The sequence below is a fragment of the Tachysurus vachellii genome, chromosome 9 (assembly GCF_030014155.1).
Source record: "Tachysurus vachellii isolate PV-2020 chromosome 9, HZAU_Pvac_v1, whole genome shotgun sequence".
NCBI lineage: Eukaryota > Metazoa > Chordata > Actinopteri > Siluriformes > Bagridae > Tachysurus > Tachysurus vachellii.
Genome location: NC_083468.1, coordinates 7846765 through 7862081, shown reverse-complemented (window position 1 = coordinate 7862081; position 15317 = coordinate 7846765). Strand labels below are relative to the sequence as shown.

Here is a 15317-nt window from a genome sequence, read left to right as displayed (position 1 = left end):
AAGGATCCAGTTGTGAAACAAGCGAGTTTGCTATGGCAAATAAAGTGTGTTCAGAATAAATTTGCAACAGAAGGTTAAAAAAAAGTTCAGAAACTATTATGTTCTCTATTTGTCACTCAAATTATGAACAAATAGACTGATATAGTCATTGAAAAATGTTAGGATATAATTGATGCGTACCTTCAGCTTGGAAGTGTGTGTGGTTGTGTGTGGGCAGATTTTTTATATATTGATGGAGACCAAATCTATCCAATATATATATATATATATATATATATATATATATATATATATATATATATATATATATATATATATATATATATATATATATATGAATGACCGATTTGGAACATGACAGCTGGTACCGATGATCAGAAACAAAAAAAAGGTACTTAATGACATCATTAAGGTTTAGGAGTAAGCATTTATTTATTGCATTAAAGTCAGTGGAAGGCTATCACAGGAACAAATTGTGAAAGGTCCTAACATAACAAGTATGTGTGCATGCATGTGTGTGTGTGTGTGCACAGGGACATAAAGGTTTTGTCCGAGAGATGTATGTAACTGTATGACATGCGCACAAGTGAGTTGCAAAAGGAAACTGCTGTGCAATCAAAATCGACTCTGGTGTGTATGTGTGTGTGTGTATGTGTGTGTGTGTGTGTGTGTGTGCGCGCCTGTCTGGGTGTGTATATGTGTGTGCCTGTGTGTGTATGTGAAATACAGAATATGGGCTGTTGCCATTTTTCAGTAAACTTAACCACACAATTTTTTAAACAACCCACAGACATACACACATTTTATACAATACCCAGCACAGCACTTTGCTTATTAATCCCTAATCAGTCCTCCATCCTCATTAGCTTATTAGAATTGGATGCAACTGCATCTCTCTAAATAGAAAAGCATTAAGCACTTTTACTTATGAGTGCTAATTCTTTTCCTGAATAAAAGCCTTGTATTTGTCCATGACGTTAGACTTTCTCTGTAAAATTCCATTCCATGCACCTCCTGATGACAAAATATGATCATTATTACAACCATGCAAGTGATGTAATGGGTGTTATTATTTCAGAAATTGCCTTGGCAACCCTGGCAGCTATCCATGGCTAATAATATAGCATCATTACTGTGTAGGACTCAGCTAATGGTGCGCTTCATTATCTTTACGGTCCACAGCATGAGACCTTCATGAGGGCCATTCTAACTGTTCCCCAGAAAAAGTTCTGGGGGAAAAAATAGCAATAGCATGAGGACGTGGGTTGGGATAATTCATTGAGTCAGCTGAATGCCAAAAAGCTGCCTGATCTGCAATTCTCATATTTCACTCTCCACTAGTGACATTTACACATTAAAATGCCATGTCATATCTTAGCAGAAAGACTTTTTATTTATAAAATATATTTAATCGGCTTATAATTTGATTTAATGAAGCAAATTACAAGACAATTGCTATTTACTTATGGCTAATAAGTAAGTCACAATACACTATAAACTACTAACATTATAAATACATACTAATTTAGATAATTTTACCAACAAGAGAAAGTCTCATTAAATGCATTTATTTTATTTTTAAAAAAAGGAGAATTTCAGAAAATTTTAAGTGATAGAAAAATATAGTATGTGATTGCGTGAGTGAATGAGAGTGTGTGTGTGTGTGTGCCCTGCGATGGGTTGGCACGCCGTCCAGGATGTATCCTGCCTTGATGCCCGATGACGCCTGAGATAGGCACAGGCTTCCCGTGACCCGAGGTAGTTCGGATAAGCGGTAGAAAATGAGTGAGAGAGAGAGAAAAACATAGTTTTTGGTGTATTCTTAGAATCCTAGGAAGTGTGTATACTATATTTGTAATATGATAATATAGACAAATAATCAACACCATGGAGATGTGTCATTATTAGCCCAAAATGAACCCCTTTTCACTAAACTCCACATCCTGTCATGTTTTATTCCTTTTATATCACAGCAATTTGGCGGTGTTAATCCATGTATAGTTATATTTATTATATTTATTTTAAGTTATAGGACAAGTTAGCTCCTTTTTAATTGGTTTATGTGGAAGTCCCTTAGTTACTACAAAAACAATAACACATAAGTGTAAGAGGATTTTTGAATAGTTTAGTGGTATAATGTGGTAAGACAACTTTGATTTCTTAGTGTAACACTTAACAGAGTCAATTAAATGACTGAACCGCACAGAACTGTAAGGTTTTTAGGCCCAAATTTAAGATTCAGATGTCTTGGAGTAGCAACTGATAAACTACAGTGCCTCTCTGGGTTTGAGCTTAAGCAACCCAAAATTACTCAAGACTAAAGCAATTGTTTGTGTTGTATTGCATAAAGCTCTATTCTGTACAACGATGCATATTTAGCAGTGATAAAAGCTTAAGTGCTCGCATCAAGGGAGAAATGGTGAAAATTAAACTTTTCTGGTTGTTACACATGCCCTTCCTTCTAATTCTTACTCGTTATTGCAGGAAGAATCTCACCGATGTGAGACGTGACCCTTGTCCACACACACACACACACACACACACACACAGTTGTCTTACTATCCTTATGAGAAACATCCGTTAACATAATTATTAATGCAGTTAATTCATACTCTATCACTTAAATCTAACCTTATATTCAGTAAGCAAAAACTTTCTTTTACATGAAAAATCATGTACATTTTTACATAAATGCTGCAGTTTTCTTTTTGCGCACCATCCAAATGTCAGTCATTTCAAATATTCCTATTCTTTTTGGGACATTTGTTTGCCTCCAAGAATTAAAAACTGCAATATGCCTCTACACACCTACCCGCTTCATTGATCTTATCTCCCTTCTGCTGCTTATGAACACTGTTATTCTGGGTGATGCTGATGTCATTATTTGATGATGTCACATGACCAAAGCTGTTATTATTCCTGCACTGTAGCATTCACACCTTCTAAAATAGACACGCATTCACAACCACACTTCTAGGCTTTATTTAAGATCTTTGCAGTACAAATAATAACAGACATAACTCTGTGTGTGTGTGTGTGTGTGTGTGTGTGTGTGTGTGTGTGTGTGATTCCTGTTTTGGATCTGTACTGTATCTTCATTTCTCCATTATCTAGTTCTTTACTTTCTGTCCTGTGGTACCTGTTACTAGTAAGCTGAATGAAGATGAGGTTTCTTTCTGATTGACTGTCAGCAGGAAGAGCTGGGTGGGCGATGCAAGGCATTGTGGGAAATAGTTTAGCACTCCAGAGAGGCATTTATGCTTTCACATAGTTGAAAGAGAGTTTTGTGGTTCCAGAATCTGGTGGATCGAGGCAAAAAATACAAAGCACAGCGGACGAGAGAGAGTGTTGTTTTGAAGGCGCCTCTTTGTGTTGTTTGTGTGCATGTGCGTGTGTTTGTGCTTGTGCACGTGTGGGAATAATCATTGTAGTATGTACTGGAAACTTCATTTCATAATACTGTGTTGTAAAAAGCTTTAATCTTATAACTAGAATCTCAGTAAAATTCTGGTATTTAATTATATATGTGTTTGCATGAAGTGAAAGCTAAAATGCTAAGAGCTAAAATGAACTGTAATATGTTAAGTGTTTAGTCAGAGACACGTAACTCAAATGAGTTTTCATTAGAACGACAAATGACTTGCGTCACCCTTAGTTTGTTCACAAAGGGCACAAATTCTCTTGTTATTTCTGGACATGCCCTGTTCATTTGTTCAATCATATAAGCTAAAAAGTCAAAGCTATTATATAGTATGTGACAATCCTCCTGTTACTAAGATACAGTGCATCCAGAAAGTATTCACAGCACTTCACTTATTCCACCGTTTTAAAAGCTTATTCCAAAATGGATTAAATTCATTATTTTCTTAAAAAACCTACAAACAATACTCCATAATGACAACATGAAAGAAGTTTGTTTGAAATCTTTGCAAATTTATTAAACATTTACAAGTATCCACAGCCATGACACTAAAAGTTTGCTCAGGTGCATCCCGTTTCCACTGATCATCCTTGAGGTGTTTTCTACAACTTGATTGGAAGAACTCGATGGTCACTCTGACAGAGATCCAGCATTTCTCTGTGGAGAGAGGAGAACCTTCCAGAAGAACAACCATCTCTGTAGCACTCCACCAATCAGGACTGTATTGTAGAGTGGCCAGACGGAAGCCACTCCTCGGTAAAAGGCACATGATGGCCTGCCTGGATTTTGCCAAAAGGCACCTGAAGGACTCTCAGACCATGAGAAACAAAATTCTCTGGTCTGACGAAACAAAGATTGAACTCTTTGGCCTGAATAGCAAGCGTCTTGTCTGGAGGAAACCAGACACTGCTCATAACATAGCCAATACCATCCTTACAGTGAAGCATGGTGGTGGCAGCATAATGCTGTGGGCTTTTTTAGTAGCAGGGACTGGGAGACTGGTCAGGATCAAGGGAAAGATGAATGCAGCAATGAATAGAGACATACTTGATGATAACCTGCTCCAGAGCACTCTGGACCTAAGACTGGGGTGAAGGTTCATCTGCCAATAGGACAACAACCCAAGTCGTACTCAAAAAGTCTTGAGGCTGAATTTGCTGCCAAAGGTGCTTCAACAAAGCACTGAGCAAAGGCTGTAAATTCTTATGTACGTTTGATTTTTTTTAAGTTTTAATAAATTTGCAAAGATTTCAGACAAGCTTCTTTAAAGGTTGTCATTATGGGGTATTGTTTGTAGAATTTTAAGGAAAATAGTTTTTTACTTAATTTTTGGAATATGAAACATAACAAAATGTGGAAAATTTGAAGTGCTGTGAATACTTTCCAGATGCACTGTATATAACAATACCAGTAAGTGCGCTGCTTATTTACTCATACTAATAAAAATACTGCAATGCCAACATACAATACCTCGTAATACTTTGTGACATAAGCCTTGTGTACGCTGTTGCAACAGTCTCTCAGCTGTTGTGGGTAAAAGACATCGATTACACACTTTCACACTTTTTTTTATAGCCATGAAAATCACCTATTAGAATTTCACTTCTTTAAAATTTTCTTCTTTTTACTTCCTGTTCCAGGAACTATGTTCCTGTTTCAGTATCTGTGAGCTGGAATATTATTTCACTGAAAATCAGTATCTGAAATTCTTGCAAATTTCTATTCTGGTCAAGCAAAAAGTCTACAATGTGCACACACACACGCACAAAGTGTTCTCACTAAACTTGATCACTAAACGTAATCTTACTAAAAACTGTAGTAACTGCCTGTCTACCATCACAGGCTGCAAACAAGTCTGTGCAATTCAATAAGTGTTACACATAAAAGAGAACTGACACTGGGATTAGACCTGGATTAGGATTATCCAACAGAACTGGGCAATATAACAATATGATAAAGATGTCATGTCATGACATGCCATAAACTAATGAGCGATATTTTATCAACTAATTTTTGTTACTGTTCTGATCAATAAATAATTTAAGACAAATTTAAGATTATTGCCTTTTTCTGAATGTTTCCGGTTGTGTAAATCTTGAAATGCATTAACTTTTGGCAGATAATTTTGTTTATTGAAATCGTTTATTTAAAGAAGAAAAAATATCTGCCAATGGAATAAGCCAGTTTTAAGCTTAAATAGAGTGAGTATTCATTATACAATAAACCAAAACATTTAAAAAACTAAAACACCCCCCCAAGGCATTACATCATAAAGAAGTACAATCTACTCCCATCATTCTTTACTTCATGTTAACCTGTGCACCATAGTGTTTAACACGTTTAAAGACCTGGAAAGACCAGGAAAACATGACCAGGAAAACATGGGATATTTTCTGGTGTGAAAATATTTCACTATAACAAATACAAAACTAAATAATTATTTCTAACAGTCTAATTTAATATGTTCCTGAGTGTCCGAACTGTATTATTTAGAGCAGTTATAGTCTTAGCCCAGTACTGTGCAACCCCAAACTGTAAATTTATGAAGCTTAAAATATACAAAAGCTTCTCATGCAGCACTTAAAGGCGCAAAGATATTTATACTGCATGCTGTTAAAGGGCATCAATTTGTTTATTTGTGGTTTCTGTATTTTGTGCATATCTGTTTAACACATGAATATTTTATCCTGTATCTTTTAAAATAGGCAATGTACATAAAAATGTATATTTTAATTGTGAAGCAAGTTAGCTTCATGACTCACTACATGATTAAAACAGTTAAAGTGGAGTTAAACTGAACAACATTTTTCATAACGGGCTAATCATCCAAATGTAAGTAGAGATATTAAAAACAAAAGATGTTTTATTACATTCACTCTCTGGAACTGTAATGGCATGTGTTGCTTCATCCTCACACTCTCTCTAACTCGCCCCTCTTTTGGATCATTGGAATGAAAAATACCTTTTAAAATATGAATTATTATTATTTATTTATATATATATATATATATATATATATATATATATATATATATATATATATATATATATATATATATATATATATATGTTATATTTACATTATAATTATTTGCGTTACTATCTCTGTACTAACTTGTTATTAATAGGTTTTGTGAATTTAATTTCTGTTCATTCAATGGGTTGCATTCAGTTGCTGGACTGATCCAAATTTGGCCAAAAGCAAATTTTATTTTCGTTTTTGTTTTAGTATTATAACAGTTGCAGTTGCAACAAATCCCTCTGCATTTGTATTACAATAAGGCTAACATATTTTCTGCAAACCAAAATTATGTAGAACCCTTCTTTGTTTAAGAAAAATAAATGCATTAACATCCTAGCTGCAAAAAAACCCCAGTAGCCTAGTAACCTGACTCCACTTTTCTAATCTGAAGAATCTATCAAGAAAGAATTGTATTAAATATTCTATTAGAAATGATTAATAAATCAGATTGATATTGTTTAAAATAAATTCTAATTATTATGTATTTATAATGGTAAATATTCTTATTATAAATTATGGATTACAACTAAAAAGACAGGGAGTGATATTTAGATAAACATTCAAATATTGTAGAAAAAAATAGAAATCTACCAATTTTGCGAAAGTAGAATAAGTGCCTGAGAAATGGTTCCTCACTAATTATTCAAGCTCTGTTCAGTCTTATGCAGCTTAAAGTGTGAACAGAGTGCCATCCCATATCACAGGCAACATGAAATATCAAATTTAATTATAGTTATCAGTCACATTCTGCTGGTTGTGAGAAATTTTATTAAATCCCTTTATTCCATTTGGCAGGATTCTGCCGCAGCACACGCTGAGGCTCTGGTCAAAATCTCAACCTCATGAACGTCCTAACAGATACAGAGCCGTTCAGTAGGAATGAAATCTAATTTAATTACCAAGCTTTATGTGATTAAATGATTTAGTAAATGTATCAGAGTTAAATGTATATAATCTTTTCACATTAAACGTACAAAACCAGTGCAAGAAAGCATTCTGGCTGGATTTTTAGAATGTTAATATATTTACATTAGAAATAAGTTGCAGCTACAACATTGATAAAAAAAATAATAATAATAATAAGGTGGGTAATAGATCAAATATTCTACTAATACGGGATGCAGTTATTTCCAGGGATTTCAGAACAGCGTAACAGATATTGCGTCATCGGGTAGGCGTGGCCTATTTGATAATCTAACCCTAACCATAACTGTAGTTTTTGGTTGTTTATTTGTTTTCTAAAATAAATCTACCTGTATGACTATTTTGTCCTTCGTAGTATGCTCTTTTTTTTTTTTTTTTGAAAGAGGGCATTTTTCCAAGACCTCCGGAAACACGCCCACTTTCCGTCGTGGTAACGAAACCCCTGGAATTTAGTGAATGCCTACCCAATACTGTGTACTGTATCATAATATCTTAATGAGATTTAGGAGAACAAACCCATGAACCACATTCTGAAAACATAGAAGATCAGAATTGATCCAAACCGTAGCACAATTAGTTGATAAAATATTTATTAGTTACAGTTTATGGTGATGCCTGACGCTACACATTAAACAAGTACAAAACCAGTGCAAGAAAGCATTCTTGGGTAATGCTCTGTCTCATTACCCGGAATCTGAGCTTCATTTATGTTACGTCACTGCCATATTTTAAGTAAAGCACAAGCTCATTTTATTGGTGTAGAGTAAATATTGTATTGGGAATGTGATTTTTTTTAATATAATGTGATATAATGTACTTAGGTGGTTATCAGTTTATCTGGGCTCAAGTATCAGCCTACATGTGAGGAAAAGCTAGCTCTCACTGAAGAGTAAAAACTGCTGTTAAGCCGTAATAGATAGAGGGAAATTATCAAGCTGTTAACAACTATTAGATCCATGTTTTTAGCAACCAATGAGATACAGGGCATATTATAGGTTCAATAATTGCACACCAACCAGGAAGCTCTATTCATCCTCCTCATCTATCATTTAACACAGCAGTTTTGTAGATCAGTCTACGGTACAATTTTATGATCACAGGATTTTTACAAGATTCTTTCTAACAGTTTAACAATTTTTGTGGTTTGATGGCTACTAGTTATCAAAAAAACTCAAAGGGAAATTCATGTTTAAGGGTTATTAGGAAAGCAGTATGTTTAACCAGATCATTATGCTTCATCTCTCTCATTAAATCATGTTGTTGCTGGGTTGCACCTCCCACGCTTGAACTCCTGAGCAGTTATTTCTGACACGTGTCAATAGCGTACAAATATTGTATCTGTATCACTTTCAGCAAAGTGTGACGCTTACAAATTATTGAACACGTCTTGAAGATTAAAGGTGGGACGAGACATAAAATCGAGCCACAATAACAATATCCTCAATCATCAGAATTCACCAAAATTATTTCATGGTGTTTAGTTAACAGCATTTTAGATTACATTATTAACCTGGTTAGTGCATTTAATTTGTAGTGCGATTGGTTCTCTTTTTATACGGTTGCAATACAAACATAAACATACATATTACTGTAAGTGTTTTTTTTTTTGCATCATTGAACAAGCACAGAAATATTGTCTAGTGCCAGGACTTTTTTGTGTAAAATCATAGCAGGGCAAATCCACACACTTGTGACATGTTTCCTAACTGCTGAGGGATGTTATTACACGTGGCTTCACCCGGTCTCACACATTAACTGTCACGAATTGGAAAAGCTTCAGTGGTGATATCACTAACCCTGGCCTCATCTCAATTCGACTTGTAATTAGATTGCACTTCCTCTAATCCTTGCTACTTTGTTTATCTTTAGTTATCACTCTAATTTTGTCTCCAAAATGTTTACTCCCTTTCTCTCACTCTGGTTTCCTGTCTTCAGTGTCCCACAATCATTCACATCATTCTCTCCATGTTCTCCAATTCACCAGTGCAAGGGGTAGTTACACTAAACTGTGTACGCACAGGGTTAGACCATTCGGTTCTGTACATTGTCACACACACACTGTACATTTTCAAAGTACACACACTTTATACGCTTTCAAAGTTGGATGTTAACAGCATAATAGAGCCTCTTTATTACCATTATCTCATTTTTATGTAACAGAATGGCTGAACATTATTGCCAAAACCAGCAGGTTTTATGCCTGTATCATGGTGACTATTGGGATTTTTTTTTTGATCTTGTGTTTTGAGACATCTTATGTCTCTTCTTTCTCTGTGTGTGTGTGTGTGTGTGTTGCGGTGCATGGTGCATTGAACATACTGTGGACTGTGAAAGGAAAGAAAGCCTTCTTGACCTTTTTTATTTATTTCTTAAATTAATACATCATGAATATGAACAAATCCATTCAAGACTAGACATGTTCATTTTTGCTGGACTGCAGTGTGGTGAATGGACATTCAAATACCTTTCATGTGGGCAAAGCAAACATAACATACAGTGAAAGGCGTCTTTTGACATTTTTGACTTTTTTGACATTGACTACTAGATATTCTAGATATTTTTTTTCTTTTCAGAAAAATCAGAGGACAGAGGTGGAATTTTTTATTAGTGCAAAAGGAGCCTTTGTAAGAATAGCAGTAGATTAACTGCTTTGGTGCTGATTTTATGTATAGTATTTAATTTTGCCTTGTCAAATCAATTACTCAAAGGAGAATAACTCAAATAGAGGTTAGAATTAACAAAATTCAGCAGGGTTTTTTTTTTCTTCAGAGCTTGAGTCATACATAACAGTCATGGGATCCTAAAAGTAACAGTAGCATGATCATTAGTTCCTTTGTACTGCTTTATAATTAGGTGTTCTAGAGCCGGGTGTAATTATTGACTTAAAGCGTTGTCTCCCCCTTCCAGACAACTTCCTGGAAAATGTCTCAAGACTTGCTGTCTCAGTCATTCCACATTGTGTTCTTTAACCATGGACTTATGTTATGCTACAACAAACAGTTTACCAAGACGTGTGGTATCGTTTTATTATTTTATAGTTATTCTAGATGTCTGTATTTGGTAGCTTATGTTGTCTGACATTGTTCAGTTCAGATGCACAAAGATGATCTGAAGTGGATTTAACCACTGGTCAGTTGATCTTTGATCTGCATTTGTAGTGTCTCTTTCACAAATTTTTATATTAGAAAGGACAACAGCTGGAAGCCACATGGTCTCCTCAGTGCAGGTTCTAGTTTCGAAGCAAGAGAGACACGCACATGCAAATCTGTATGTTCTACTTCTGTTCTACATACTGTAGTTTCCTATTAAAGAAATCCCTGTCTCCATCTCCTAGGCTATTCTTTTTTATAAGTTTAATTGAAGTATGTTAAATAGCCCGTGTCTTCCTAAAGGGTCACCCAGCATAACGTTAAGAATTCATAATAAAAATGTATCCACAAAATATTGAATGAAATTGTTTTAAGTGTATATGGGAGATTAATTAGTCAGTGTTCCATACAAAACCAATTTTTTTGTAGGCAAGGTCATTACTCCCGTTCTTTAATTAAAAGGCTTTCATTTAACCCCTTTCCTACAGAGCTGTTTATTGTTGTGAATTAGGACGAAAATTATTTTGAGGACTCTGCGCTAAGATGTACTGTATACAGAGATACAAAGTAAAGGTATTTGGTTAATTAGAAGAATGGTCACTGATCATTAACATGCATTGCTTTTTTCCTATTAAGGGAAATCATGCCTGGATAGTCAGTGTGTAGTAAGCCAAATGATAGTAAGCAAAATAGTTCATTTTGCATTTTAGGGAAAAGGGTTGAAAATTTTGTCCCTTATCAGTTAGCAGAGCAAAATTATCTGAAACCCTGTAAAGAGATTAAATTGAATGTAAATACAGGGCTAGAGTCCCATTACTCTATCCATAGATGTAGTTGCATTGCATGGTTTGCCTCTGTTTCCTCACTTACAGAGTGGAAGATGGTCCTACACATTTCCACACACTGCTGCAGGCTCCATGTCCAAGCTTCTTCTACTTGTGACTGTTCATGCAGGCCTTTCACACAGCTCATTTAGATTTTTGTGAGAGTCTCTCACCGCACAGTTTTTCACACACATGGTAGGATTTAGTAATTTAGTAAAAAACCCAGGATGAGTTGTTCTGATTGGTCAGCAGGTCTGCTGGGAGCATTGTGATTGGACAGTACAGTTTTTCTAATGTTCTGACATGAAGCAGAGGTCCAAGAGACCACTGGGTCACTGCAAAGTGTAAAATTCCCCTTGGGTTTTAAAGCTGAATTTTACAAAGTATTTTTTTTTTTTTTGCTCTTTTAGTCCAGTCTGTATAGTGTCTGTTTAAATAATAGTTTCAACAGAAGCCAGTACAATTTCTTATTTGTTGAAGTAGCTTCTGTCACACATTTTGTGTTCCTCATTCTTCAAAATCTTATATCTTAACGTAGGCTCTGTTACACCTGCACTTTTCTGTGTGACTTAAATGGTATTTGGATATGAGGGGTTAAGCATGAATTTTAAAAACAATTGAATGAAGTTTATTGGATAAATGAATTCATTAATTTATCTTCATTGATCACTTCATCCTGGGCAGGCAACAGCGGATCTCAGGAACACTGGGCATGAGGAGAGAATACACCCTGGTGTGGGGGATCAATTATTGCTGGGAACTTTAGAGTAGCCAGTTTTAAAGAAACAGGAGGAAACTGATAAAACACAGGGAGAACAACTCCATACAGTCATTAAGTGCTTGAGAACTTGAGTTCATGATTGAGTTGAAGCAGTGATCATGACTCTATCAGCTGCTATAAAGAGTTGCTCTGTTGTATAAATGTAAAGACAGCTGGCAAATGTTGTGAAATACAATGATCTACAAGATTTGGGAAATTCAAAATGACTGTCCTTATTATTATTATTATTATTATTATTATTATTATTATTATTATTATTATTATTATTATTATTATTATTATTATTATTATTATTATTATTATCAACCTCCATTCATTATTCATATTCAGAACTACTTTATCCTAATCAGAACTACAGTGGATCCAGAACCAGTACTAGGAAAACTTAGTAGAAATACATCCTGGATGGAGCATCAACAGGAAGTCAAAATTTGTAAAACTCATGTTGTGTGTTATGTTGTCCAATCAGAACAGTGGATCTTAAAAGAAGTGAATGTTTCATTAAATCTTTAAATATAACCATTAGTTCTTTTTATCTGTAACCCATTAGATAAATCAATTTTTTAAGTTTAAATAAAATACCATATATTTATTAATGGGGGGGGGTGGATTAGGATGGAATCACTCAAGTCACTTGTACACAAGTAATAGAGAAGTAACTGATGCCTAGGTTTCACTTTGAACTAGTGCTCTGGACAGGACTGTTCACACCTTTGTGTGCACTTGCAATAATGTAAATCCACCCATGCGTTGCCTTTGGTGTAAAGATAAACCATCCATATTCAATGAAAGCTGCTATTTTCTGTGTCTTTTCTGTAGACATCTTGAGTTATAAATGGAATTTCCAGCCACCTGGGTTTATGCAAATTATATTCAAGAATAGAAAAATCCGGAGGGATTTTTTGATGCTTGACTGAAAAATTAAAGTTGGGCCATGTAAAATAGTTGATGCAATAACAGGGGAAAAAGAGTTTTGGAACAGAATTTTTACTAATAAGTGGGCATTTCTTCCTGTCTGTTTCTGAGTACAGGGTTTCCTTTAACTTTCTGATCTTCCCATCTAGTGGTTCTTCAGGATTATTTTCAATAAGATAGTTGATAGAAACACAGACTAGTTGATAAAAATACGTACCTTTTCTTTTGCAGATCTTCAGAAGGGAAGAAGATTAAAAATTGCATCTTTGCTTGCATCCTGTCCTGTCACATGATATAAATTTTTAGTTTCAGAAGAAAGGATCAAAGAAATTAGCATGGTTCGAAAAGGGTTAATGGTGTTTTAGAAAGTTATGTAATTCCCAAATTCTCAGCCATTCTCTGAAGCAGACAGAGAGAGGTGGATTTCGGAGTTGACCTCCCTAGATTGTGATAAGGAATGCTGCATTGGCGTTAACGGCTGTTTGGGATGTGAAATAGAAGAGAGATAGAGGTTTGAAAAAGAGATAAACCCATTATACCCAGTGCTAAATGAGGCTGTGTGTGTCTGTGCTTGCAGTATGCATAAACATACCCTACACATCATCTTTCAGCCACATAAAACTATGTAAACCCAAAGCCATGTTTTGGATTCAGTCCAGTGCACATTCAGTTGATATAGGGGTTCGCTGGGGATTCAAACAGGAGTCACTGCGGAAATTCCTGTCTTGTGTAAGAGTCGTTTAACCAAGTCCATACAGAAATGTACAGTATTGCTTTGAAAACACACATACTGGTCCCTGATAGGGAACTACCAGGCTTAAATACATGCTAATGGGATTTTACATAACTGAAAAAAAAAAATTACCCAATACATGATCCTGATGTTTAATGCTAAGTCCATTTCTGTGAATTTTGTGTCACTTACAAAAGTTCAGCAATTTAGCAGGTAAGCATTAACATAAAATTTAAATAGCTACCAAACCGCTTTCCTAGATACAGTAGATAACTGACAACTTACTAAACTTTTAGATTTCTCTATGGTCCTGCTTACATTTGGTATTAACATGCATCTTGTGTAATCAGATCACAAGTGGTCTGTGCACTGACCACATTTAGTCATGGTTTTATGGGCACCTATAAGCCAAATTGCTGCTTCATCACTGGTGTGGCCAGGATTAAGGTTAACATATTGAATCCACCAGCTGTGCCACTGTGTCATCCCTGATACCACATTATATTTACGAATGTTCTTACTATTCTCAACATGAGAAGATTGTATAAAAGACAAAACAGACTGTGAGAACTCTCACTCTTCTCCTGTTTCCTATAAATTTATAACTAATATAATAAAAAAAAAAGAAAGTGCAAACAGCAGCATGCATTGAGCAGATGTGATTGGAAAGGAAATTAAACACTATGTGGTTGACCTCACCTCTTCTGATCACATCATTTGAAATGCATGTTAATAACCGGTGTTATTAATATTTTTTAAAGATATCTGTCCTGAAACCTTGCTTGTTTAATGTTTCCATACTAAAAACATTGTCTTAAAAAAAGAAGCAATATAGTTGGCAATGCTGAATAAAATGTTTGCCCTAAAAAGAGATAAATGTGCAAACCTATTACAGTTTTCAACACCTTCTTTCTTTCTCGTCTGCTCTTCATTACCACAGTTGTTTAATTAATTTATTTATTTTTACAACCTCCTGCCTTCTGGCTAGTCGGAAAACCAGCCAAGTGCCAAACACTAATAAAACCTTCATCTTAACGTTTCCTCTGTTGCTCTTCAGGCCAGAATGTAAGGTTGCTGTCACTTGACAACGTGAGGCAGTGTAAAAGAAACAAATAGCTCTGGGTGTTTGAAGAGCAGGGATTAAGTGGAGTAAAATTGTGAAGGAGGTAACGTAATGTTAGTCCACAGAGGTAATGGCTGCATTAATCTTAGTTTAATAAGAATCTTTTTTTTTTTTCTTTAACAGGACATACAGTCAGAAGAAGGCAACACTGGAGAGGGAGTATGCACAGGTAAGATGACACAGTGTGTGTTGACATGCTGTTGTTTTTGTTTTGTTTTTTTATCTCTCAGCTGCTACTTCACCAATTTAGAGCTTTTCCGTGTACATAGGAATCAGAGAGATAAATTGGTTGATATGAGAGAATTTTATTCAAATGTACAAAGTAATGTGGCAAATATGAGTGTTTTATTTAAATCTATGAGGTAAAATAGCGAATGTGAGAGTGTTTTATATACGTGTATGAGGAAAGTGCTGAATGTGAGTGTTTTTTTTCTTTTTTATGAAAATATTTTCTATAAAATGTGAGCGATTATAGTGGAGAAATT

The 15317-nt window shown here is 35.0% G+C and overlaps 1 protein-coding gene across 2 annotated transcripts in view; it reads left to right on the top strand.

Annotated features, from left to right (window-relative positions):
• Positions 1–15317, top strand: part of LOC132851024 (F-BAR and double SH3 domains protein 2-like) — a 90839-nt gene that overhangs the window by 6267 nt on the left and 69255 nt on the right. For both annotated transcript variants that reach the window (XM_060877572.1, XM_060877573.1), the window contains exon 3: positions 14956–15001. In XM_060877572.1, coding sequence (XP_060733555.1) covers positions 14956–15001 — 46 coding nt within the window. The remainder of the gene's footprint in view (positions 1–14955; positions 15002–15317) is intronic.